This window comes from Ciconia boyciana, chromosome 1 (assembly GCF_034638445.1).
Source record: "Ciconia boyciana chromosome 1, ASM3463844v1, whole genome shotgun sequence".
NCBI lineage: Eukaryota > Metazoa > Chordata > Aves > Ciconiiformes > Ciconiidae > Ciconia > Ciconia boyciana.
In genome coordinates, this window is record NC_132934.1 from 23793560 (window position 1) to 23817146 (window position 23587).

At 43.8% G+C, this 23587-nt stretch overlaps 1 protein-coding gene and 1 long non-coding RNA gene across 3 annotated transcripts in view; one reads left to right on the forward strand and one right to left on the reverse strand.

The window, feature by feature from the left end:
- Positions 1-12897: 12897 nt before the first annotated feature.
- On the reverse strand, positions 12898-21860 carry LOC140655015 (uncharacterized). Of its 2 annotated transcripts, none has more exons than XR_012043610.1 (3): positions 21692-21860; positions 17322-17416; positions 12898-13011 (listed from the first exon to the last, which is right to left on the reverse strand). It is a non-coding gene; the product is annotated as an uncharacterized lncRNA (long non-coding RNA). The 2 variants fall into 2 exon arrangements; XR_012043661.1 differs by lacking the exon at positions 12898-13011 and adding an exon at positions 14833-14966.
- GRM8 (glutamate metabotropic receptor 8) overlaps positions 17428-23587 on the forward strand; it is a 341574-nt gene continuing 335414 nt past the window's right edge. The window contains exon 1 of the mRNA XM_072868969.1: positions 17428-17937. Coding sequence (XP_072725070.1) covers positions 17428-17937 — 510 coding nt within the window. The remainder of the gene's footprint in view (positions 17938-23587) is intronic.

The window sequence follows — 23587 nt, forward strand, 5'->3', positions numbered from 1 at the left end:
AGTCTGTGTTAATGTTGAAAAACTAATAAGTAATAATGATATCTTAATATACTATTTTAATACAATCTTTTTGCATTTTAAAATGAGTATGCAGCATAGCATATTGTAATATTAATTTTGTAGAAGTGTAGCTTCCAGACCTTAGTGAGTACGGTTTCCATTTATACTAGCATACAGTGCAACTGCAGGAAGGAACAGAAATTTTTAAGTCTTTAACTTGTAAATCCACTGATACGTAATTGAAATAATATGATTAATAATGTTTCTTTCTGATGATCAACAAACCAGTGTTTTTATAAACCATTATGTGGTGTTTATATGATTTTTTTTCCCTGTTATTAGGAAATAGAAGTGGCAGAAGGGAATGTGACTATTGACTTGCAGCCATTACTTCCATGGGCTCTCATCCACTAGTGCTTATATGGATCTATCTACACAAAACTGGTCCCTGACAGAACTGGCAGAAACTTGATTTTTATGAAAATTGCTGATATTTTAAAACATCCCTTTTTTTGTTTTGTTTGAGAATGATTACAAGCTTTTAAATTTTTCTGTGAAGGAAAACTAATGAAAAGAGATGTTTGGGACAACTCAATATATAGTCATTTCCAGATAAAATATATCTCCTGGCCTGAAACTGATGAAAATAATTATTTTCTCAATGCTTATAGAGCATTTCTGCAACTAGCCTGCTGAAGGGGTAATATCCCAAGCAGCAGGGAACTGGGGCAATTTTACTACAGCCTCCTGAGCTGCTTGAGCAAAAAGCTGAATATCCCTCTAGTGAGCATCTATCTGGGCTCATTCCTGAACACGCTCTCTGGCCCAATGGGTATTTTTTGATCTGAAGCAGAAAACGCTGCACACAAGAAAGGGAGAGAAGATGTGTAGAGCAAGTCATTTAGCATAATAGGAACAGATCCATGGGGTGGGCACTAAGGGCCCCGTATCCATGCTGTCCCTGGTCCAGAGGTGTCCCCTAGGACTAGGGCTAGTCTGGTTCTGAGGTCTGGGTGCCTGACAGAGCTGGAGCACAGCTTGCATTTTGGCTTAATCTGACAGGGTGATCCTGTTGGTTTGGTCCAAGACAGCTCTGTGGTACAATCCAAGTCCTGTAAATAGGGGTGAAAAAGAGGTTTGCATCAAAATAGCACCCCTAATCCAAGCTAAAATGCAAATATAGACACACGCAATGAAACCCATCCTGGAGTATGCTTGAAATTAGGGCAGTTTCTTGACGTCAGGGAGTGCTGGTTTCAATAATTGGTTGCAATGAGTCAGAAAGAGGATGCCTGCATGTGTTTCTGTTATGGCAAATTAATAACATAGCTACAAGATTGGAGGAAGGTGTCTGCTCCCCTCAGTTTCTCCTCTTGCATATCCACAGCCCTTCATTTTCAAATTTCCTTTGATTTTTTGAAGTGTCAAATAAAAATTAAAAAAACCAAAACAAAACAACAAAACCAACAAAGAAACAACGTAATAGCATATAGAGAGTAAAACAAATTTTTAAAAAAATAAGGAGAAATATTTTTGTCTGATCCTAAATTATTTATTTTATTTTGATTTCATTCAGATACATTGTTTATTTCATCACCCTATCTCTCTGATCATGTGTTTGTCAGTTAATATGCCAAATAAGTTTTAGCCTATGGACTTTTTCAACTAAATCATCCCCAGTGATGGAAATATAAAGATACTGTGTTCCCAGAGGAATATTTTATTTTTTGAAAGCTCTTGGCTGGATACTTAAATTAATTCTTCTGCTGAGGGAAAGGGCTTCAAAAGCTTTTTGCTCCATTTTACCTGTTTGGCCAGGCAGCGAGCACACATGTTTTTTATTAGCACCATTGTGGCCATTGAGAGTTAATATTGAGGAGAAACACAAGGCAATCTGGGAGAAGCAGCTAGAGACATTAAGGAATACACAAATTTGTCAAGTTTTTTTGTCAATATGTCAAGTTTTACAACATAATACGCTTTCTATAAATCCATGGTAATGTGAATATTATTATTTCAGTACATTTAATTTATCCATTAAAACCCCTAAACTCTTCTTGAACCCGTTTAGACAATGAAATGTTTAAGGCGAGGACAAATTGCTGACCCTTCCCCCACTTCATTTTCTGCATGTGAGCATATGTCCTCCTTGAAATGGCTTTGTGACCATGCTAATGCAAATCTCACCTATGCATCTCTTAGTCTCCTTGCTGAATGCGTTGAAGAGTGAAAATGTACGGATAAATATTTTAGCATCTGATGTAGTGCTATAGTAGTTGTATTTCACATCAAAACAGCTCTATGCCTATTGCCAGTCCCAAAGTTGCCTAATAAGACCGATGAGGTGGCATTTAAGAACTGGAAATGTTTCTGCTGCAGAAGCATCCCTACTCAGTAAGTGTCTGATACAACATGCACTTAATTATACCATTAGTGAGTACCAGTCGTCAGGTCAGAGTTGGGCAATGAAGCACAAGAAAGCAAAGAATTATTAACCTTAATACCAATGACATGACAAAGTGGCTTTTAGATATCCCAGGTTATTTTTTTTTAAGACAAGAAAATGCCACTATCATAAGAGTACATTGCAATTGGTCTTTCTTGATTAAAATAATGCCATTGATTGTTTTGTACTTTGAGCAGAGTTTAAATAATGAAGGGATTTATTAAGATCACCTTATCATTGATAAATGAAGGTAATTCCCAAGCTGCAGATGCAGAGCAGAACACTGGATGAATGTTGCATTATTGTACACTTAATCTTCCTCCCAACAACACTGATAGGGAGTTCTCTGCTGTTTCAGTAGCACAGAACCTACAGCAAATATGGTTGCACATATGTTTTCTGATCCTCTACTGTATTAAAAAAGCTCAGTCTTCACTTTACACGTATAAGATAGTATCGTGTACATTACTTACAGCTGGTAACCATTAAATAAAGTGTGAAACTTCCTTGTGAAATATGCCATGCATCATGCTAGCCTTCAATTAGTTACAAGATCTCGCTATCTTAGAACTTCAGTCCCGTCCTTCAGCTCTCGCCCTTAAGGGAACACTGGGACAGTTGTCAAGACTGTAACTTCAATCTGATGTGGGCTATGTTTATCTTAATAAGTCACGTGGGGCAGCGCAGGTCTATAGAGCAAAATATTTGGTGCTGATGAGTTGATATGCACACCACATGTGGACATGTGGATCACTTCAAACTAGCTCTAGTTTAGTCTGTTAGGGGTTGTAACACTTTAGGTGCACTCCTGGAGTGCAACTTCAACTTCTAGGTTCCCCTGAGACGAATCCAGTCCATGAGCCCCAAGACTGCTCTGTTATGTTACCCAAAGCACATAGTAAGTGGGGATAACTAGGAGGTTTACTTCAAAATTGTGCTCATGATCCAAACTGAAATGTTAATGTGAACTCCCCCACAAAGTGCCATATGGATGTAAAAAGTCATCATATGTGAATCTTGAGCAGCAGCTCAATTACATCTTGTTCATGTAAAAGTCAAGCAGGAAAAAACCCTACCAGGACCATTCCTTTTCTCACAGGCAGTTAATTAAAATGATTGCTTAATTTTGTACCAATTAAATTAATTTTTAGGAAAAAGTTGCAGAATTATTTCCTTCTAAATATATAACTTCTTAATAAATAAATGTTTTTTTTTTCTAAGGCTTTTCCACTTTTAAGTACTTGGCACACAGTTGATCAACTTCTTAAGACTATTTTGAATATTTGTCAGCAACTTACTGTGAGGAGAGAAAGGGAAAAAAAAGGAATCATTAGTGCTGGAGTATTACCTACCAGCAGAACAGACATAACGAGCAGTAAAACTAGTCATGAACTGGTGGTGTGTGCTCTTGGAACCTGAGCCTGACCTGTTGTCTTTACTGTCTGCATCTTCCCATGCTCCAGTGGTGGATATACCTCACCTCACTTTGATCATCTAGAATGCAGACATTTACATCTGAGCCAGTTGTCTAGACTCTTTTTATAGTCCATGGAGAGAAAAAGACACTTCAGGCATGATTTACATGTTCTATTTAGATATCTATGGTAATATCAGATGACTCACTGGCTGGAAAGTAGCTATTTCTTTCCATTTCCATAGTTTGCATTTACACAGGGAGCCTAGAGGAATATTTTAAATACAGGAGTTTACATTTTAGATATTTGAGAACCTATCCTGAAGACCTATGTATTTTGGCCAAGAAAATTCACCTCTGTTTTTAATGTCTTCTAACTAAGGACCCAACAATATATTTACATGATTCTTAAAGAACAGTTTCATGAGCAACAGCTGATAGGGCATGTTCACCTGCTTACTCCGAGGCTATGGGTCTGGGCACATGAGGTGACACCATAATCTGCTTAACATCATTCTTGTGAGTTTACATATCCACTCAGAGAATAACCTCAGGCCAAATGTGGCACTGGACATGTATCTGCTGCCTGTATGGACACTGTATGGACGCCATGGTTTTAAGGGAATTCTCAGAGCCTTTTCAAAATAATCTCCCTGCTCAATGCTGCTTGAGGGTGGGTCTTGCAACATTTAAACTTACTTACAATTGCATTTAAGCAAAGCATTTTGTTACTTCAAGTGAGTCTTCATTCATGATTTTGATGATTCCTAGAGCCACAATTCTATTGCTTCTACAACAAGCCATAAAAAGAAATGTTTGGCTTTGCATTGCAATGCCTTGAACTCTAGACGATGGATTAATGGTTTGTTTTCTGACTGTCTAATAGGCAGTATTAAAAGTAGACTTGAGTTTACCCTATATCAAGCCTTGAATATGTTTTTTATCTAGGGAGTATGCAGGTCATTTTGAATACTTAGTTTAGAAAACAGTCTTCTGACAAATTCTGCTGTCCACAAAAATGATGGAAACACCAGACTTGAAGATTAGCTATTTCCACGCACTGCTAACCTCAGAGGATTTTGCCAACAGCCTACAAAGTGGCTGGAACAAGGCAGAGCATGATCAGCTCCACTTGTCATTTGGCAAATGACATTGTATGCAAATAACTTATTTGGAAGGGTAAATAAATGCAAAGATTTTTTTTCATGTAAAATAGGTGTGTCCATCTGCTGTCGTTTAAGAGGAAAGGTTATGGCTCATGTTGAAAAGGTAATGTGGCTTTACCTTCTGATTTATAAACCTTTTTTGTACCTCACCTCAAAGATGTTAGCATTTCAAAGGCTGGTGACGTAATCACTATATATAGCTTTTTACCAGTTTTTGTAAAGTGGCTTAGAATGAAAGGCACTCTTAAACATGGTTTCATTTTTCCTTTAGTGAAAGACAAAATGAAAGACTAAGATTTTAGACGGTGCAGAACTTAGTACCTATATAGATACTTCATTAAATATAGATGTACAACCACACAGTTGTTATACTACAGGACATGCTAGTGGAGACTGTCCCCATTATAAAGGTATAACAATGCATAACTCCCTTTATGGGTGTTGTAATTTTTAGTTAATTAGGATTGAGTCTCTCTTCTCTTTAGCAAATATTATGTTGCTTCACAACTGTCTCTGCTGACTTCAATGTTCTGACTTGTGTGGGAGAGGATTTTGCAGGCTCATCATCCACTTGTATTTTGGAAACACTGTATTTGATTCATAAATATACTATATCCTTCACTTAAATTTAGTATGAGTCCACCATCCCTAACTTCCAGATGGGTCGCCTTCAGATTTCAATCACATTGAGAAGCATATTCTTACACCGTGCGTTAAGAAAATTTATCAAGTTTTATAACAGTGTTCAGGGCAGATGTGTCACTGTCATCTTCTAGCTCTGTGCAGAAAAAGGAGATGTAAGAGAATATGACACAGACTTTGGCCAGTGTATACGCCAGGGCCAAGAGCCCTGCCATGCTCCTATCGGTTTGGCAGCCTGTGCTCAAGGCCAGCTCTGACACGATGCAGTGGTGTGACCTTGGGTCAGGCTGCTGAGGAGACAGCTTCATGAGCAAGCTGTAAGAAATCTCATTTGGGCTCCCCAGCATCACTCAGGAGCTTTTTTAAGCTCTGACACTCCTTCTTTGCCCTTTCCTGAGCTGTTGCAGCCATGCCTGTGCCTTGCCATGTACCCCTCTGATGAAGAACCTGATCATCCAGATTGACTTCCCCACTTGACCTCAGACTTGCCTCGCCACTGTGACATGTCTAGCAATCACTGGGATGTGCTGACCCTGGTTGCTGCCACCAGACCTGCTCTGCTCCATTGTTTGGCTGCTGTGGGACTGGGTCTCTTGTCATCTCTGGAGGACACTGCCCTGCCTGCTGTGCTGCCCGCCTCGGCTCCTGGCTTGCCCTCCCCTGCAGCACAGTTGGCTGCTGCTGCCCCCTGAAAGTAGAGATTCAAAAACCCATTTACAGAATGGTGTTCTTCTTGCTCTGCTCTTTCTGGCAGAGGGATGGTTTCCAACTGCTAAAACCTTCTAACATATCAGAGTTTGTTAGACACATTTGGAAATTAGATACTAAAAATATTCTGATTCCTAAAATATCTTCCCTGGAAACCGTGCTACCTTTCCTACATGATGGCTATCTTCCTTTTTATAGTTTAAGCTTTGACATCTCCTGTTCACTGCTGAAAAGTTTATTTGAAATAAGTCAGAGTCAGGGCCTTCCAAAGGTATGTTCTATTTTACAGATGGTTGCACACTTTCTTTGGCCTCCAGATAACACTTTTTGTCATAGTTACTACTGTGAAATGCCTTTTCTCCTCCTTTTATTTTTTTCACCATATTTTGTAAGGAAATATTAGTCTTAGAGAAGTGCACACAAAACACACAAGTGTCAAGTTCTTTTTTTAGTGATTATGTTTTCTTGAAAAGTTCCAACACCCATATTCCTAAATGTCTTATAACTCAGAACTCAGTATCCACTATCACTTCAATGGGAATCACTGACTTCATAGCTCTGTATTCCTTGACGGCTATTAATCAGCAGACCTTTGCCTAAAAGTGACTATTCAAGTAGTTTTATTGCCTCAGTAGGTTTAATTCTTGTGTTTGAATAACTCTGAAAGTTGCATTTCTATCACTGAGACAGCAATAAAAAAAAAACCACCCAGAACTCAGAATGTCTTACTTTATTTCTAAGTTACAAAAAATCAGCCCCATTCAAATGTCATTAAAAACTGTACTGGTGAGTGTGGTTATGGAATAGTGCTGTTGGAACATGAACTGCTCTGCCAAAATCACTCCTTGGATACACAGAGGTTCAACGTCTTCTGTGTAGGAGAAATAGAGGCACAGAGATGGACTGATGCATTTGGTTTTGCTTGGCTTTAAAGAGATGTTTAGAGCAAACATTTATTCTAGGCAGTAATTAAAACTGAAGCCTCTCAGGCCATGTCTCTATGGTCCTGACATTTTAGTATGGCCTTTAGTCCATGCCAGTCTCCTAACATGTAAGATGCTTCCTGTGAGAATCAGAACTTCTCACTTGAAAAAGGGTCATTGAAGAGCTCCTTTATGACAGCTTGGTCTCCAGAACTGCATTTCTTCCCTCCTGAGTTAGTTGTGCAGGTAGTAGTTGTCACCAGTCCTGACATTAGTCTTCTGTTCAAACTGACATTAGCTGCCGTTGGGCTTGAATCAGAACAAATCCTGCTCAAAGAATGATGAATGTATTTTGCCTCTCTTTTGCATCATCTAGCCTCACCAAATGACCATTTTAATGTAAAACTTTTCATTCTTTCCTTTTCTCCCCCGTCTCGCCCTCTCCCCCCCCCAGTTTATTTTCTCTGCTTGCATTTAGTCAAAACACAGCCCACATCTCTTCGGTTATGCATTTATTTATCATACTCCCACCTAAAAGTCATTGTGCTACTCACTGTAAACATAAGTAATAAGCTATAGTGCCAATGCCCTCCAAACCGTGCTCTAGAAAAGATGTGGCTGGGAGAGATAGGGCAAGGCAACAGATGATTACATTCAGGTTGGTGGCCAAGCTGGAAACACAATGGAGGTTTCCTTATGCTCATCTTTTGACCTCAGCCTGCATCTCCAGCTGCAAGATTTACACAAAAGGTCAAGCATCAGCTGTGCCCTCAGAACATCTCTTGGTTTTGCTTTGCTGAACTTTCTGTTAAGCTGCTGGAGCTGCGGAGTGTAAATGAAGTTGGAAATTGGTCTATCCAACATTACTGATAAGTCATGCATGGCTTACTTTCCTGATGGGGGTTAAGGAGGATCTCCGCTTTAAAATGGACTCTTGTTCATGGTTGAACATCAGGATTTAACCTATGTGATTATATTACAGATTTCTATGATAACGTCACTGAAATCACAGCTCCTCAGTCTTCTTTCATGGAAGGTTTTGAGAAAAAAACAAATGCAAACATGAGTTAATATATTCTGTCTAAGATCTGGCCAATTTCCCAGTGCTATTTTCCAATAGTAAAAGATTATCTCTATAAGAGAAGTTACAGGCTTGAAAGACTAATCAGATATTGTCAGAGTCCTGTGGCTTGCCTTGGGCAGGCCTTTAATACATAAATCCAAGCTGCACCATATAACAAAGACAATCGTGGAAGCAACTGCTTGAGTATATTAGAGCACGCCTGGAATTCTTCCTCCTTCCAGCAACGATGTTCGAAGTAAGCCAGACAACTCTGGGCAAAGCAAAGAAAAATTTTATTTGTTATTAAGGAAAGCAGTTCAGAATAATCTGAAATGGGAAGACGGAAAAGATCTGGTTAGTGTCAGGAGCCTGACGAACCGGCCATCCTGCTCAGACCGTGGAGTTTGGAGCCCTCTCCTACTCCGGGCACCTGGAGCCGAGCCGAGCCGAGCCGAGCCGAGCCGAGCCGAGCCGAGCCGAGCCGAGCCGAGCCGAGCCGTGGAGGGCCGGCGGAGCCGGCGCCGCGGGTGCAGTTGCGGGCAGTGCCCTCCAGGTGGAACCTTCTCACCGAGGCTGCGGCGGGCGCTCCCGGGCGGGCGGGCGGGCGGCGGGGGCGGCCCCGCCGGCGCTGCGCTGCCGCGGCTGTGCGGAGCCGGCCCGGGAGCTCCCACCCGGCGGCGCGGAGCCCCGCGGGGCCCGGAGCGGAGCGCCCCGAGGCGTCCCTGTGCAAGCGGGGGATGGCCCTGGGGTGGGGAGAGCCTTCGAGGAGAGGAGCACACTTCCAGACTGTTCCAGCAAAGTGCTCCCGACTGTCCCTTACCCTCCGGGGTGGCCCTGGCCCCGCGCTGCCGAAACCTCCCTGGTGCCTGGGGAAAAACGAGGAATCCTCCACCCGGCATCCGAGCTGAGAGCCGAAACCGGGGGTAGGACAAAAAGCGTCGGGAAACCTCCCCTGTGTCATCGATCCGATGAGGGAGGACACGACTCCGCCGCCCGCGGAAGGCGGGACGGGGATGAAGGTCCCGCACCCCGGGGGAGGCCGCATTGAACAGCCCCCGTTCCCGCCGGTGCCCCCCTTCTTGCCCCCCTCCTTGCCCCCCGCTCCCCCACCGCGACCGCCTCATTGGCTTCCTCTGCTCAGGAATCCCGCGGCAAACGTTTGTCCAGGACCGCGCCCCGGGCGGAGCGGGGGTGCTGGGGGAGGGCGGTGCCGGCCGCGGGCTGCCCCACCGGCGGATCCGGCGCCCCGGCGAGGCGAGGCGGGCGGGCCCGGAGCCGCGGCCCGCGGCAGGCTGGGGATTCACATGGAGCCGCGCCGTGCCGGGCAGCGCCGGGCCGGGCAGCGCCGCCGCCTTCAGCACCACGAACAGCTACAAGTGCGGCGCCGCTCCGCACCCGCCCCGCCCCGCCCCGCCCCGCCCCGCCCCGCCCTGCCCTGCCCTGCCCTGCCCTGCCCTGCCCGCCCCGCCGGAGCCGCGGTAAGCGCGGGCAGCGCCGTGCCGCTCCCGCCGGCGCCCGGGGGCACCGAGCCGCGGGGCTGCTGGCGGGGACCGCTCCGGCGGGGAGGGGGGACGGGCCGGGGGGCGGGGGCTGGGGGGCGTTCTCTTACTTGTCTGTGAACGGCACGGCCGGGCCGGTGCGTGGGTCCGCCGCCGCTATTGAGCGGCGAGGCGGCAGAGGGAGGATATCGTCACGGGGCCTGAGCCACTGGTCCCAAAAAGTTGTTGTTTTTTTTTTTTTTAGGCGAGGGGAGGAGGAATGAGGAAGGAGAGAGTGGAGCAGGTTCGGCTTGGCTAATCGCGAGTGTTATGCAGCACTACCGAAATCGCTCTCCCGGATACCTGTCCCAGGCTGAGCTCCTGCCTATTGAGCTGACGCTACCGGGGGAAGCTATTTGAGACGAGGGTTGTGCAGAAATTACCTCATGCTGTTCCCGATCGGCGCCGAGTATTAATTCCAGTGACCTCTACAGTAATATGGATATGCAACTCTTTTTCATCAAGGTATTTGTATATGTGTGTGTGTCTCCTTTAGTTCTTATTTTAAGGGGAGAGGAGTCCGCAAATAACGCAAGTTTTGCTTTAGTTAACGTTTTTGGGCTGGGCAATCCTCTCCACCCGCTTCGTGGCGCCGGGGGCTTTTGTTTTTTGCTTTAATTATTTATCATTTTTATTGTCGATAACCTCCCCCAATCAGCTCTAACGAAAGAGATCCCGGGCGCGATGCCGTCACAGCAGCGAGCGAAAAGGGAGAATATCGGCGCCCCCCGACAGATGCCCGTGAGCTCTCCGCCTTGCCTCCTTACTGGGTCCTCTCCCACCCCCGAGAGGAGGGGGGGCACAGGGGTTCCCCCGCGCTCCCCGCAGTCCTGTTCACGTTTCGCTGGCCGGGAGGGGAGAGGGGGCTCCCGCCGCTCCGGGGGGACGGGACCAGCCCTCCCCGCCGCCCTCAACTTCTCGCTCGGCTCCGGGGCCGGGGTCGGGCGAGGTGCCGCCCACCCGCCCGTGCCGCACCGCTTGCCGGGTGGGCTCCGCTCCTTCGGCTCCGCGGGGGTACCCCCGTCTCCCTGGGGTGGGAAGGAGAAGGGGGATCCCCGCCGGGCTCCGGGGGCTTCCTCCCCCGAGGAAGGGGGTGAGAGGCTGTGCCGGCCCGCGGCGAGCGGTTAGCTGTCCTCGGCGCGGAGCAGCATCCCCCAGCGCTGGCATGTGTTTGTTGCGGGAATCCGAAGTGTTGGCAGGTGAATGTACCACACGGTTAAAAAAAAAAAAAAACCACACAACTCAAGTAATAAAAATCGATCAGTGACCCAAAGTGCATCCAAATCCGGCGTTGGCATTTTGGAGTTTGCAAGCTTCTGACCTCTGGGACCGGGGATTCATTAAAAGAGACTTAGGTTTTCATTGAGGGGGAACAGAAGCGCATTAAAGCTGACCAGTTGATGCAAGGAGAGGAAGGAATCACCGGTGGCTGTAAATAAAAGGCGACACTTGGTTTTGCATCGCCGCCGGCGGAGGTGCCGGGGATCAGGGCTCGCAGGGGACCGCCGGAGCCCCGGCTCCAGCCGGGAGATCCGCATGTGCCCGCCGCCCGCCGCGCACGGACCGCCTCGGCTGCAAGGCCGCGGGGTGAGGCAGTGTAAACCCGTCCTGCGGCCGCTGCCTGTGGGGAGCGAGGGCCCGGGAGGGCCGCGCCGAGGCTGTGCCGGAATCCCTCAGCAGCAGGCGCCAGCTGGGGTAGGGATGAGCCCGGGCAGAGAAAAAAAATTAATAATAAATAGCCCGGCTAAGTGAAGTGGAGAACAATAGGGGGCTCCCTTCAAGGGAGAAACACCGCGGTGATGGGCGATGGTCGTGGAGTTGCGCGGGGAGAGGCGGCTCGCCCAGCCCCGGGGGCGCTCCCCGGGCCCCTCCGCCGGGCGGGGCCGGCCGGGGCCGGCCGGGCTGCGCTAGCCCTTCCTCGGGCCCAGAAAGGTGCCGGGATGCATTAGGAGCCGAAAGGCAGCCGGGAAAGCACGGAGGAGCCGCACGGAAAGCCGGTGCGTGGCCGGGTGTTTGCTCCCGGCGGTGCGCGCCGGAGCCGCGCGGGGGCTGCAGAGCGCGGTGCGGAGCGCCGGGCGGGCTGCGCGGGGTGCGGTGCGGAGTGCCGGCGGGATGCGCGGGTGCCGTGCGCAGGGTGCGATTCGCGGGATGCGCGGGTGCCGTGCGCAGGGTGCGGAGCGCTGTGCGGAATGCACCGGCGTGCGATGCGCGGGGTGCGGTGCGGAGCTCGCCGCGACCTGGGCTCCCGGGGGACGCGGCCGCTCGCAGGGGTCGCAGCCGGGGTCGGGCGCGGACACGGGGGGACTTTCTTGCAGGATGCCCCGGGGCGATTTCGGCGGGCGGCTGCGTTTCTCGGGGCAGAGCCCCTCTCGCAGAGCACTGGGCTGCGCTACCAGCGCCTGCTCTGAACCCAGCTGTGCCGGCTGCGGAGCGGGAGACTGGTGGAAGAGGGTAAAACGAAAACAAAAACAAGAGAGAAAGCTCTCCTAGGCTGCCTGGGAAAATCTCCTTGATCATCACTTGCCAGACCAGAGGTGAACCCAACTCTAAAGGTGTTAATATTGATGGGGTTTATTCAGCTGTGAGACGAGGCAAGGGCAGAGGAAAATATTTTATGCTGTTTCCTTTTTAAAAATTGTAAGCTCCTATTAGTCTCACCCTGGCAGAAGGAGCTGTGCTGGTTTTTAGCTTGTTTGGAAAATGGATATTTGCAGGGTAGAAAGTGGAGGCAGGTGCTCTGGGGTATTTGAAAAGAGACTGATCAGACTGAGTGGAGACATTTCTCTCAAGGTGCACTAGGAAGAAATAGTTCCTGTAAATGAGATGCTGGGGGTGACTCGCCTTGAAGTCCTGATTATTGTGTAAAGGTTACCTCTGTGACAGGGGCACAGCAAATCATTACAGAAGAGCTGAGGTAGATAAGACTACTTACATCAGTGAAGAATTCTCCTGCAAGTTAGGAGTTGTGAAGTCAAGGCCTAAGGTTTTCCAAATTCCCTTCTGTTGTCAGCAAAACCCATTAATCTTCTGTATATGTCAGGTTACTGTATGCAGGTGGCAACTCTTTACCTGCTCTGTGTGGGAATTCAGCTATTTGTTCATCGCTGAATGCTGTGCAGGAGAAAGAGGCAACTTTTATGAACACTAAAATGAATGTTAGCAAGATAATTCTTATTTGATAGTTCAGAAGTAACATATTAGTAGTAAAAAGTCAAAATAATCACATTTTTGCAATTTTTTTCCCCTCGGAACTTCATAATGGAAGATGCTGTTATTTTTTTTCATTCAGTAAAACCAGATCAGTTTTGCATTGATTGGAAAATCTGACATTTTGTGAAAGTAGAAATGGGTTTTCACCCTAAAACTCCTTCTTTTCTAGTTCACAGAATATTGCTTTCATTTTATTTTAGTGCAGTTCCAACTATGCTTCAAATGCAATGACAAATGAATTTTTTGGCCTCAAACAAAATTTTAAATACTTTTTCTCAGATGTTTTTTCCCCCCACTAAATAGCCTTTTTTGTCCCTCAGTAAAGGGTTCATGTATGTCTGGCTGGCAATGTCAGTTAAAAAAGGTTCCATGAAGTTCAGTGATCATGTTTTCCTGCCTATGCTGCGGAGAGGACTCCTTGCTCCTGCAGCTGTCTGTAATTGTGAGATTTTTTTAAACAATATTTCCAGGTGAACATAGTGAATCTTTCTGTATGATTTCAGCCATGACTTCAGTGCCAGCTGAAGGTGGCTCTTTCAGGAACCTTGTTATCAAAATACAGACATTGCTTATATTTATTGAAGTATTTATCTGTCACTCTCAGCTCATTATTTAGATCTTTTCATTAACATAAAGAACTCCCGTAATGAGCCCATCTCTCAGTGCAATGAGTCAGTGGTTGGAATAGTGACCGGTCCAGGCACGTGCTGATGCACTGACTCTGGCAACATGGTACCAAAGTACCCACCCTTGAGTACCACATATCTCATAAAACTGAATGATTTTATGAAGGAAGTAATTTCAGAACCAGACACTACATGCAGAAGTTTCCATGTCCCCTGTCTTGCAGTACCCCGCCTCCTTAGGTTTAAAAATAAAGATATATTCTAGCAGAACAAGTGGAGGTTTGTGCTGAAAAACTGACTTTAAAAATAGCCATATGTTCTGATAATGCCAGATATATTTAATGAATTAAATCCAAGAGAAGCATGTATTCCAAGGTGACTGGAAGAGAGGCTTTGTGGTGCACTTACTCTTGGACTGTGCTGGGGAAATGTGTGAATTTCTTCTCTGAAGTCATGTTTCTAGTGAACACCAACTACTACAGTGGGGAATCTGGCAAATCGAGAATATACTTGCATTAATTCAAACTTTTATGGTCAATTGGAAAAGGACTGCGTTTTACTTCGAATGAAATCTTTGCACATGAGGAAAGTTCATTCAGGCTTTTATAGCCCAGAGGCCCATGCTTTTTCACTAAAATTCATTGATAAAAATGGAATTCATTTAGATCAGATGCTTTCTGCTTAGCTACACAGGCTTACAACATTCTGTAAAAGTTAATATTAATCAATATATGAAAAGCAGTGTGGCATGAATAAATTAGGCAGTGTAATAGAAGCTTTTATTACTTAGGTAACATAAAAAAAGACTAAAAGGTCTTAAATTTTTAAAAAGAACATTTTAAAATTTTATTTCTCTTTTATAGACAAGCTGTGGACACTTGCAGCAAAGAAACGTACTTTTTCAGGAAAACATGCAAGCTGAGGCAGAGCAATTAATGCTTATGTAGACTATAATGTTGAAAAATGCTTATTATCAATTCATTTGACTTTCAGTCAGCTCCAGATAAGGTATTGGACTGAGGATATTGGGCTCACTGTAGCTTCTCCATTGTTGTTGGAATTTGGGTTGCAGTAGTTGAATTCATCACTATTTGTACAAAGACTAACAGTTGCTTTAATTTCTGGGGATTCTTTGGCTGTAAGGAGTTGACCTGAGGCTGAGCAAGAGAAAAAGCAGCATTTTTTTCCTTCATGAATATTTTCATTTTTTCAATGGTGCTTTCTTGTTCTCTGTACAGAGTTAAATAAGAGCAGTCTTATCTTTCATTGTGTCAGAGAATTGCTCCCTATGTGGGTTGTACATACATGCACAGGCTAATGAGTTGGCTGTTCATTGTGGAACCAGAAAGGAAATTGCCTCTGTGTCTATTTTAGGTGTAGCTACAACTTTTACTCTTTACTGTTTTGAACCCTTAACTGTGTTTTTCTATGAAGGCAGTCAAGACAGCAGACAGTTGTGGCTAGTTAATAGTGAATACAATCTTTTCTCTATAGCACGAGCCATATAAGAAACATCCCATGGGGCTGGATCAACTCACCCGGTGATGTTAGTCAAGTTCTTCCATTTGTGACTGAGTCTGAGTTCGGCTCATGGGGCTGAAGCCTGCTCAGATTTGTAAACTATGTGCCCAAAAGGAGCCAAAGGAGAACGATGGGATTATCACATAAACCAGCACAGACTTTCATTTAGATTCAACCCTGAGCCAAATTCAAGCAAAACTAAATGTTAAGAGGCACTGAAAGTCTTGTGTGCTGCTGTTCTCAATTGCAGTGATTTTATTCACACCCATTAAATATGTTTCATTTTCAAGGTGTTACTCTGTTACCAAATCACAGTGAGATACCTTCACATTCAATAGAATACTTTCCATTGTGAATCTTTTTCTCAGGTCTTCAAATAGCCACTATTTAAAAACTCTTATTCAGCTTTTGTGAGCTTAGTATTATCATTTGGAGAAAAACATATAACAAAATAAATGTAAGAAGACAATCAATTTAAAGCATTATCAAACCACATTTTGAGTTTTGTTACCACATAATACATAAAAATATTGTGGAAAATAATTCAAAATCTCTTTGAAAAACAGTATAGATGTCTATAACTGTCTTCTAGTTTTGTCTATAATTGTCTTCTAATTTGATCATGGTTTTGGTAGGAACCAGTCAGATCACTAGAGACAAAGTGAGCCTGTTGCCTGGATTTTCTGTATAGGTAGTGAGGTAGGCACTTGTTCAATGTGATCAATTTAATAATAAATAAAACTTTTTAAAAGAAAAGGATCAGGTGAATTACACCCTAGGATGTCCATTGCTCTCCGTAGCCTATAACAGGTGCCTTGAGAGACTGGCTTAAATGCAGTTGCCCACAGTTTGCCTATCTAGTATTAGGTAAAATTCATTCTCTATCTCTTCTCCTCAGAGGTCTAAAAATTTATTCAGGCACATGTAATTTTGTTAAATATTGAAATAAATAAATGCCACTCACTTGAGAATTAAAGTGGGGGCAATTTGGAGATATTTATAACAGTCAGTCAGGTGTTTAGATATGTAGGCTGAGATCCTGATCTCATTAAAATCAGTGGGACTTCTCCAGATGTCAGTGGGGGCACAACATTGCTCCTATTTAATGTGGTCCAAATGCAAGCAGAAAATAGAGACCTTGTTAATGTTGGACCTCAGCTCAAGTAAAATGTTGAAAAGGGAATACTGGATGTTCAGCTGGTTTCCTAACAGAATACCTTCTGCTCTTTTTGCTTAAGAAATCAGCTACCTTTTCATAAAAATAATTTAGTGTTAGAAATTATCTAGAAGGCATTTTAGATATATAATAAGCCCAGAAAAAAGTGAATTCCACTGGAGAAATAATCAGTTTAATATCCAAATGAATTGAATGTGCTTGTACTGCAGCAGCTGAAGAGCGTACTTAAATTCAGGAGCCCTGATTACTCCATTGTCATAAATGGAACCTCTCCGCGAGTGAGAGTGTAAGTAGTTATTGCACTCCTGTAGGCTGGAACAGAATGATACAGCAAAACAGAAAATACAATGTGTTACAGATCAAATCTGTTTCTGGATGTTGTGCAATGCGAAGGTAAATATGAATTACTGGTCGGAACCTGAACACCAAGCTAAGTTTAGTTCCCCTGATTTGGCTTTTGCTCTGCTGGTATCATCAGTTTCCCAGCTTGTAGTACAGTGCAGCCAGGTGTTCAAATTCACAGAAGGCCAAGAGTTACTCCCTTACAGAATATCGAAAGTAAAACCTAGGCCATGTAACTCATATTCAAAAGTGAATACACTGTGTGACAGGTATAAAACTGCTGAACTAAATGGTATTTCTCACTGTCTTTTTCAGAAGTACCTCAGCTGCAGGGCAAAATACAAGGACATAAGCTATTGACCTCCTCTTAGCATCAGGACCAGAGATACTACTCTACACTTCACCATCAATTAAGAGCAATTGAAAATCACCTCTTGGAAAAGCTGATCAACACATGACATCGGTGGACTTCTTTTGTAAAACACATTTTATGTACTTCTGTTGAGATCCTTTTTCTACCTGCCGCATGGTTCTATATTACTTACTGGGCACTGATGGTAGCCTCCAGAAAGTGCAGCTTCCAATGGTCAGCCTCATCCTTTAGCAAGAAGAAAAGCTGGATACTGGATAGCAACAAAGTCTTCAGAGAAAATGGTATATGAAGGAAAACGATTAGTTTCCTGCCATTGTTTCTTCCTGTTAACAGCCAAATTCTACTGGATACTCACCCTGATGCAAAGAACTCATGGCCAGGAATATGCCCACTCCATCCGACTGGATGGGGACATCATCTTGGGAGGACTGTTCCCCGTCCATGCAAAAGGGGATAGAGGGGTGCCTTGTGGAGAGCTCAAGAAGGAGAAAGGGATCCACAGACTAGAGGCAATGCTGTATGCAATTGATCAGATTAATAAAGACCCTGATCTTCTTGCCAATATCACCTTAGGTGTCCGGATCCTTGATACGTGTTCCAGGGACACTTATGCATTGGAGCAATCCTTAACATTTGTGCAAGCATTGATAGAAAAAGATGGTTCAGATGTGAAGTGTGCTAATGGTGACCCACCTATTTTCACTAAGCCAGACAAGATATCAGGTGTGATAGGTGCTGCAGCAAGTTCTGTATCCATTATGGTCGCAAATATTTTAAGACTTTTTAAGGTAAGGAATGTTTTCTATCTTTCTTTTAAATTTCAAGCACAATGAAATGAGGTGATTGTGTTGTGTTACCTTTCAAAAAAGAAAAGACTTTTTTAGATTCAGAAATCTGAAATGACTGGTTTGCCCTTTCAAAGCAAAGGAAAAAAAAAAGAGCAATGATTATAAACCCTAATTTAAGGTGCCAAATGCCTTTTTTGAATTTCTGAGTAACCAGAGCACATTTTAATTCTCTAGGGATTTGTATCCTTATTTTTTTACTACTCACATTTGCTCCATATTGAGCGTTTATGCTCATCAAGACTAGGTTGAGATTGATCTCCCGAATTTCCAGTAGGATGAAATATAAGGTTTAAATACAAATCAATTTGTAGGAGGACCAGATAATTTCCCTAAATAGGAAGATATGCCAGTAATAATCTAGTGCTATTGATGTGCATGTCTAGCCAAATGAAGTGTACTGAAATATCTTTGATTTCCTTGAAATCTTAACCTCCTCCATATTTTTTACAAGGAGATATTTTTTTGCAGACTTTGTTATCACTTTGTGAGAGATTGCTTTTGGACAACAGTTCTACTGGCATTTCCTTCCATGTACTTTATTAAGCTCTGGCGTTATAAATAATGGAAAAGTAAACCTGCCACTTTTAAACTTGCTAACTTAGATGGGAAGATGAACACATTCTAATCAATCAACTTAGCTGGAACAGATCAGGCAGAAGACATTTAATTTTTAATCCTGTGCAAAGGCAAACAGATGATGGTAAATTGAGCACTTTTTTCTACACACAGAACGACTGTAACTTCTGTCTGAATCTATTACTGTCCTACTGCCCACTGTTATTCAGACTCATTCCTTCCATTCAGAAATCTTGCCTTATGTCCTACAACTTCACAGCCACCAAAGACCACTTAAAGACCATTTCTTTGACTTTGGTGGAGAAGACACTGGTAATGTTAAATATTGCTGTTACGTATTTTGAAAAGTGTTGCACTTGTTTTCTAATTGTTGTAACTGAGAGATTGATTAGAAGTAAGGAAAGATTGTTTTTTGTTTTTTTTAAGGTTTCTCAAATTGGCAAAGAATGTTTCAGTCATTTAAAGGGAGATTTTTGTCCTTCCCTCTGGTTTTCCCATGAAGGGCATAATGATGGATTTACAGTTCAGTGGAGGAGCGAAGTGTCTGCTGGGTTGTGGTCAGGTGTTCATTACAATCTCAAAACTGATCCCTAGCTGCACTTACTACACAGGTTTGAGAGTAGCAGACTTGTTCCAGCCATACGTTTTGCTTGTGAAAATCTAGTGCATAAAACTGAGCTAAGACTTAAAAATATTGTATATGGAGAACACCTCTGGAGCCGTGCCTGGTGGGGAAGGCCTGTCTTTGCTGGGAACAATCATGCATGCTGCGGGACATGTCTATTTTTAATTTCACATCCTTTTTTTGAAGTTGTGTTACTCTATTAAATAATGCATAGTTCTGAAGTAATGATAGATGGAACGGTCACTTTAATACCTATCATAATGCAGGGCCACGTAGACTACGAATTACACCCACTTTTGAGTTGAATACAGTGCCGTAGACTGATTTAAGAAACTAAGCCTTGTAAGACATGCATTAACTGTGAATTAAGAGCAGCAAGAAGGAAAGAGGCCTATGAATTGTCTAAGATAGCAGCAATTTGTCTTCTGAAACCATGACAGCTACCTCCTGATTTCCATTATGCAATAAGATTGCAAATAACGTTCTACTGCAGTCTTAATCAATAGAGGGTCACGTGATATCCCCTCTGGGGAAAGATCTTATTTACCCATTTAATTGATGTAACACAGCTGCTGGCAAAAGGAGGAGACATCTCTTTTAGTTTTAATTATAGATCCTGCACAAATATTCTTAATAATGTAAAAAATGACAAATTATACCCTTTAATGTCTGATGTTGGACCTGCATCTGAAGTCTGTTTTTACACCTTCCTCTCAGAAGTAGATCTGTTATCTCTGCATGAGTACAGGCTTCTGGATAAGTCCCTCAGTTAGCAGCACTATAGAAATCATTCACTATGGTTATAGTCAAGAGGATTAGGAAATTAAGGGTCATTTGCCAGAAATATAGAAGTATAATCTAGTTTGGGTTGTACTCAGACCAAAAATGTGGGCTGAGATTCTCAGCTGATGCATCCCCACAGCGCTGCAGCTGAGGGCCAGGACCTTGGTCCATGCTCACAAAGGCTCCAGGTATTAAATTGTGTTTGGTGTATCTTGGTATATGGCAAGGCTGGGCACTCAGCTGGTGTAAATGCCCATACTTTCATTGAAATCAGTGATCACCATCATGCAAATGCCTGTTTCCATTATATCCAGGATGAGTGTGATTCATCCATATTTCTGTCTAACAGTTCTATTCAGCAAGTTGAACCTGTAATTTGAAGTTCAGTATTGCTTTAATGTCTACTCTGAAGTTTCTAAATGTCAGGACTACATATTTTTTTGAGAACATTGTTATCCGGTGAAATTTTAATCTGTGATGAAATTGTGAGAAGTATATTATATCACTCAATGTGAATAGACCAACAAACGTAGCCTGAGAAATAGTATGCTCAGCAGCTTGGATTTTCATGCTGCTATTTTTCTTTTTCTGGCCATTTTTTTCTTTCTTTTATTGATTTTACAACATAAAACATAAAGGCCAACAGTCCTATCTGATGACCTGGTGGATAGCATAAACTGATAGTCATGGTATCTTTTTATCTAAGTGTTTTCATGAGAAGAGGGCAAGGAGGGCACCACAGAAAATGACCTTGATCTATAGCCTTTCTCCTGGTCAAATGGCTCACCTTGATTTCTTCTCTGTCCTTTCTCCTTTTGTGAATTTCCAGGTGCATCACTGCTTAGCAGGTGATTTTTCTGCCCTTAGTAGGTCCAAAACATTAAGGTCCAAATTTGGACAGCCTAAATTTCACCTGTTGATGATTTTAGACCTTTCAGAGGCACTTCACAAACACGAAACACTTGTTTAAGGAATTAACTTTTTGAAAGTGGACCCGTTATTCCTTGATTATCATAAGGAGGCTGCTTTTTGCCTTATGTTACTGTGGTCCTTGATGCAAAAAAGATTGTGTGAAACAGTTGCTTATTAAGCTTTCAGAACTTGGAGGTGGTCTTGCTGCAAATATAGTGGAAGAAGGAGAGGGCCTTCAGAGACGAGCACAGAAGGACTGTGCTAGGTAGTAACACAGTAGCTACCCATTTAAACAGTTCTTCGAGGATCTCAGGACACTTGAGGTTGCTGGCTCATCGCTTCAAGTTGGTTTTATCAGAGAACACCAGTAGTGGGCTGCCTCACAAGGGAAATTGAGACAGAAGCCAAGGGGACAGCAAGGTAAAAAGAGCAGTCACCTCACAGACTCACCTGAATGAGAAGAACAAAACCAGGTTCAGCGAACAGTCCAGTGATTGCCAGACAAGTCCATAGTAGTGAGGCAGGTCCAAGGTCAGCCAGGAAGTCAGGTCAGCAAGGCAAGGTTGGGGTCAGCAAGGCAAGGTCAGTTTCAGCAAGGCAAGGTCATGGTCAGCAAGATACAAGGGCAGCAGCTTATCTCAAGCAGGAGCCAAGGGCAAGGGCCAGAGCTGAAATGCAGTTGCAAAGCAAAGAAGGTGGACAGAGGTGCTGATGAGGCTTCTCATTGCTCTTCCTCACAACTTAGCTGTTTTCCTGGGCGGATCTGGGGTCACGTATCTGTGCCATATCGGAGATTACCTTGAACACATGGAGCCAAATCCAGGGCTGGGGAAGGGAGGCTGTTGCAGAGCCTGTTGGTGCATTCAGGGCCTTGACAGTTTTTTAGCATTTCCCATGGCAGTGACTGTAGAAACAGGACAGACAGGCATGGGCAAGCCTCTTTCCTTTCTTCTGGTGCACCAGGAGCTGCTCTTTCCTGTGGGTAACAGAAAGTGACATTGTTTGGCATTTGGTTTTTTTTTCAGTCTGGAAATCCTGCTGCCAAGTTGGTTTCTGTTTGGCTGGTAGGACGTATTGAGGGGCTGGCTGTCTCAGCTGGCCAGCTCTCGCTAGCAAAAAGGCAACCTTTCTGTTGACTTGATTGGTCAAAATCTTACTCTTACACCCTTCCTTGGTTTTGTCTCACTGAAATTTTGGCTTCCTGTAGGGTGCTCAAGCACAGCCAGGTGGTATCCTTTAGCTGCTTTGTCTGATGCTCATGAGCATCTGGGCTGTTCCCGGTCTCTCAAAACTTGGCCTGGAGGAAACAAGAGACTCGGTAACTTATCTTACTTCATGTATTATGTTCCCTGTATTCAAAGCTTCTACTTGTTTAATGTCTGAATAACTCATGTCAATGGTTAAAATCTGCTGGAAAAAGAGAAACATTTGTTTATGCTAGTGTCCTCTGATCTAAAAACCTCACACTATTTCTGAACTCCTTGGTACACTCCATCTGTCACCTTCACACATCTTCCAACCAAGGTCACACTAGGAGCAGCCTAGGGATGATGGTTTGCATGTGAATTGAGATGGGTGGACAGTATGCTTGGTGAATTGTGATCTTAAGCTTTTATGTATATGAGGAGCGGCTGAGGGAACTGGGGTTGTTTAGCCTGGAGAAAAGGAGGCTGAGGGGAGACCTTATCGCTCTCTACAACTACCTGAGAGGAGGTTGTAGAGAGGTGAGGGTCAGTCTCTTCTCCCAGGTAACAAGTGATAGGACGAGAGGAAATGGCCTCAAGTTGCGCCAGGGCAGGTTTAGACTGGATATTAGGAAATTTTACTTCACTGAAAGGGTTATCAAGTATTGGAACAGGCTGCCCAGGGAAGTGGTTGAGTCACCATCCCTGGAAGTATTTAAAAGATGTTTGGATGAGGTGCTTAGGGACATGGTATAGTGGTGGTCTTGGTAGTGTTAGGTTAATGGTTGGACTTGATGATCTTAAAGGTCTTTTCCAACCTATACGATTCTGTGATTCTGTGATTCTGTGATATTTATGTACATGTGTATAAAGCCAAAATATTAATCAACAGTTTTATTCCTTTCCTTGCCTTGCTTTGCCTTGCCTTGCCTTTTGCCTTGCTTTGCCTTGCCTTTTGCCTTGCCTTGCCTTCTGTTTTCTTCTCTTTTCCCAAGACTAAATGACTTATTTCCTCTTTTTGGTCAAATTCCCTTCTTGCTGCACCACTGTAATCCACTTTAATAGCTGCTGTCTGGAGGGACTAATATTCACTTCATGCACATTTGCCTTACACATTTCATACACATTTACTTCTTCAGAAGTACAAGTACAAATGACATTATGGAGTTACTCTTTCGACTTTATATGCAACCATCCAAAATGCAAGGGATAGTTTCTTTCAATAAATCTAGAAGTGAATATATTAGTTCCCTCAGGATTTTGCTTATTTGCTTTGGTTGTTTCCTTGCCTCATTTTGGGTTTTAGCGTATATCTCTGGCTGGCAGCCTTGCACAGCTACCAGGGCTGTATCTGGGTGATGCTTTTTTTAGGCTTGGTTGTAGGTCTTTTTCCATTTGGCTGCCATTTGGTGCTTTTGCTGCCTCGTGTTCCAGACCTGCACAAAACAGCAGACAGGCCTCCCAGAAACAAGGGAATTACCATTGTACAGAGGCTAACCTCACTGATTCA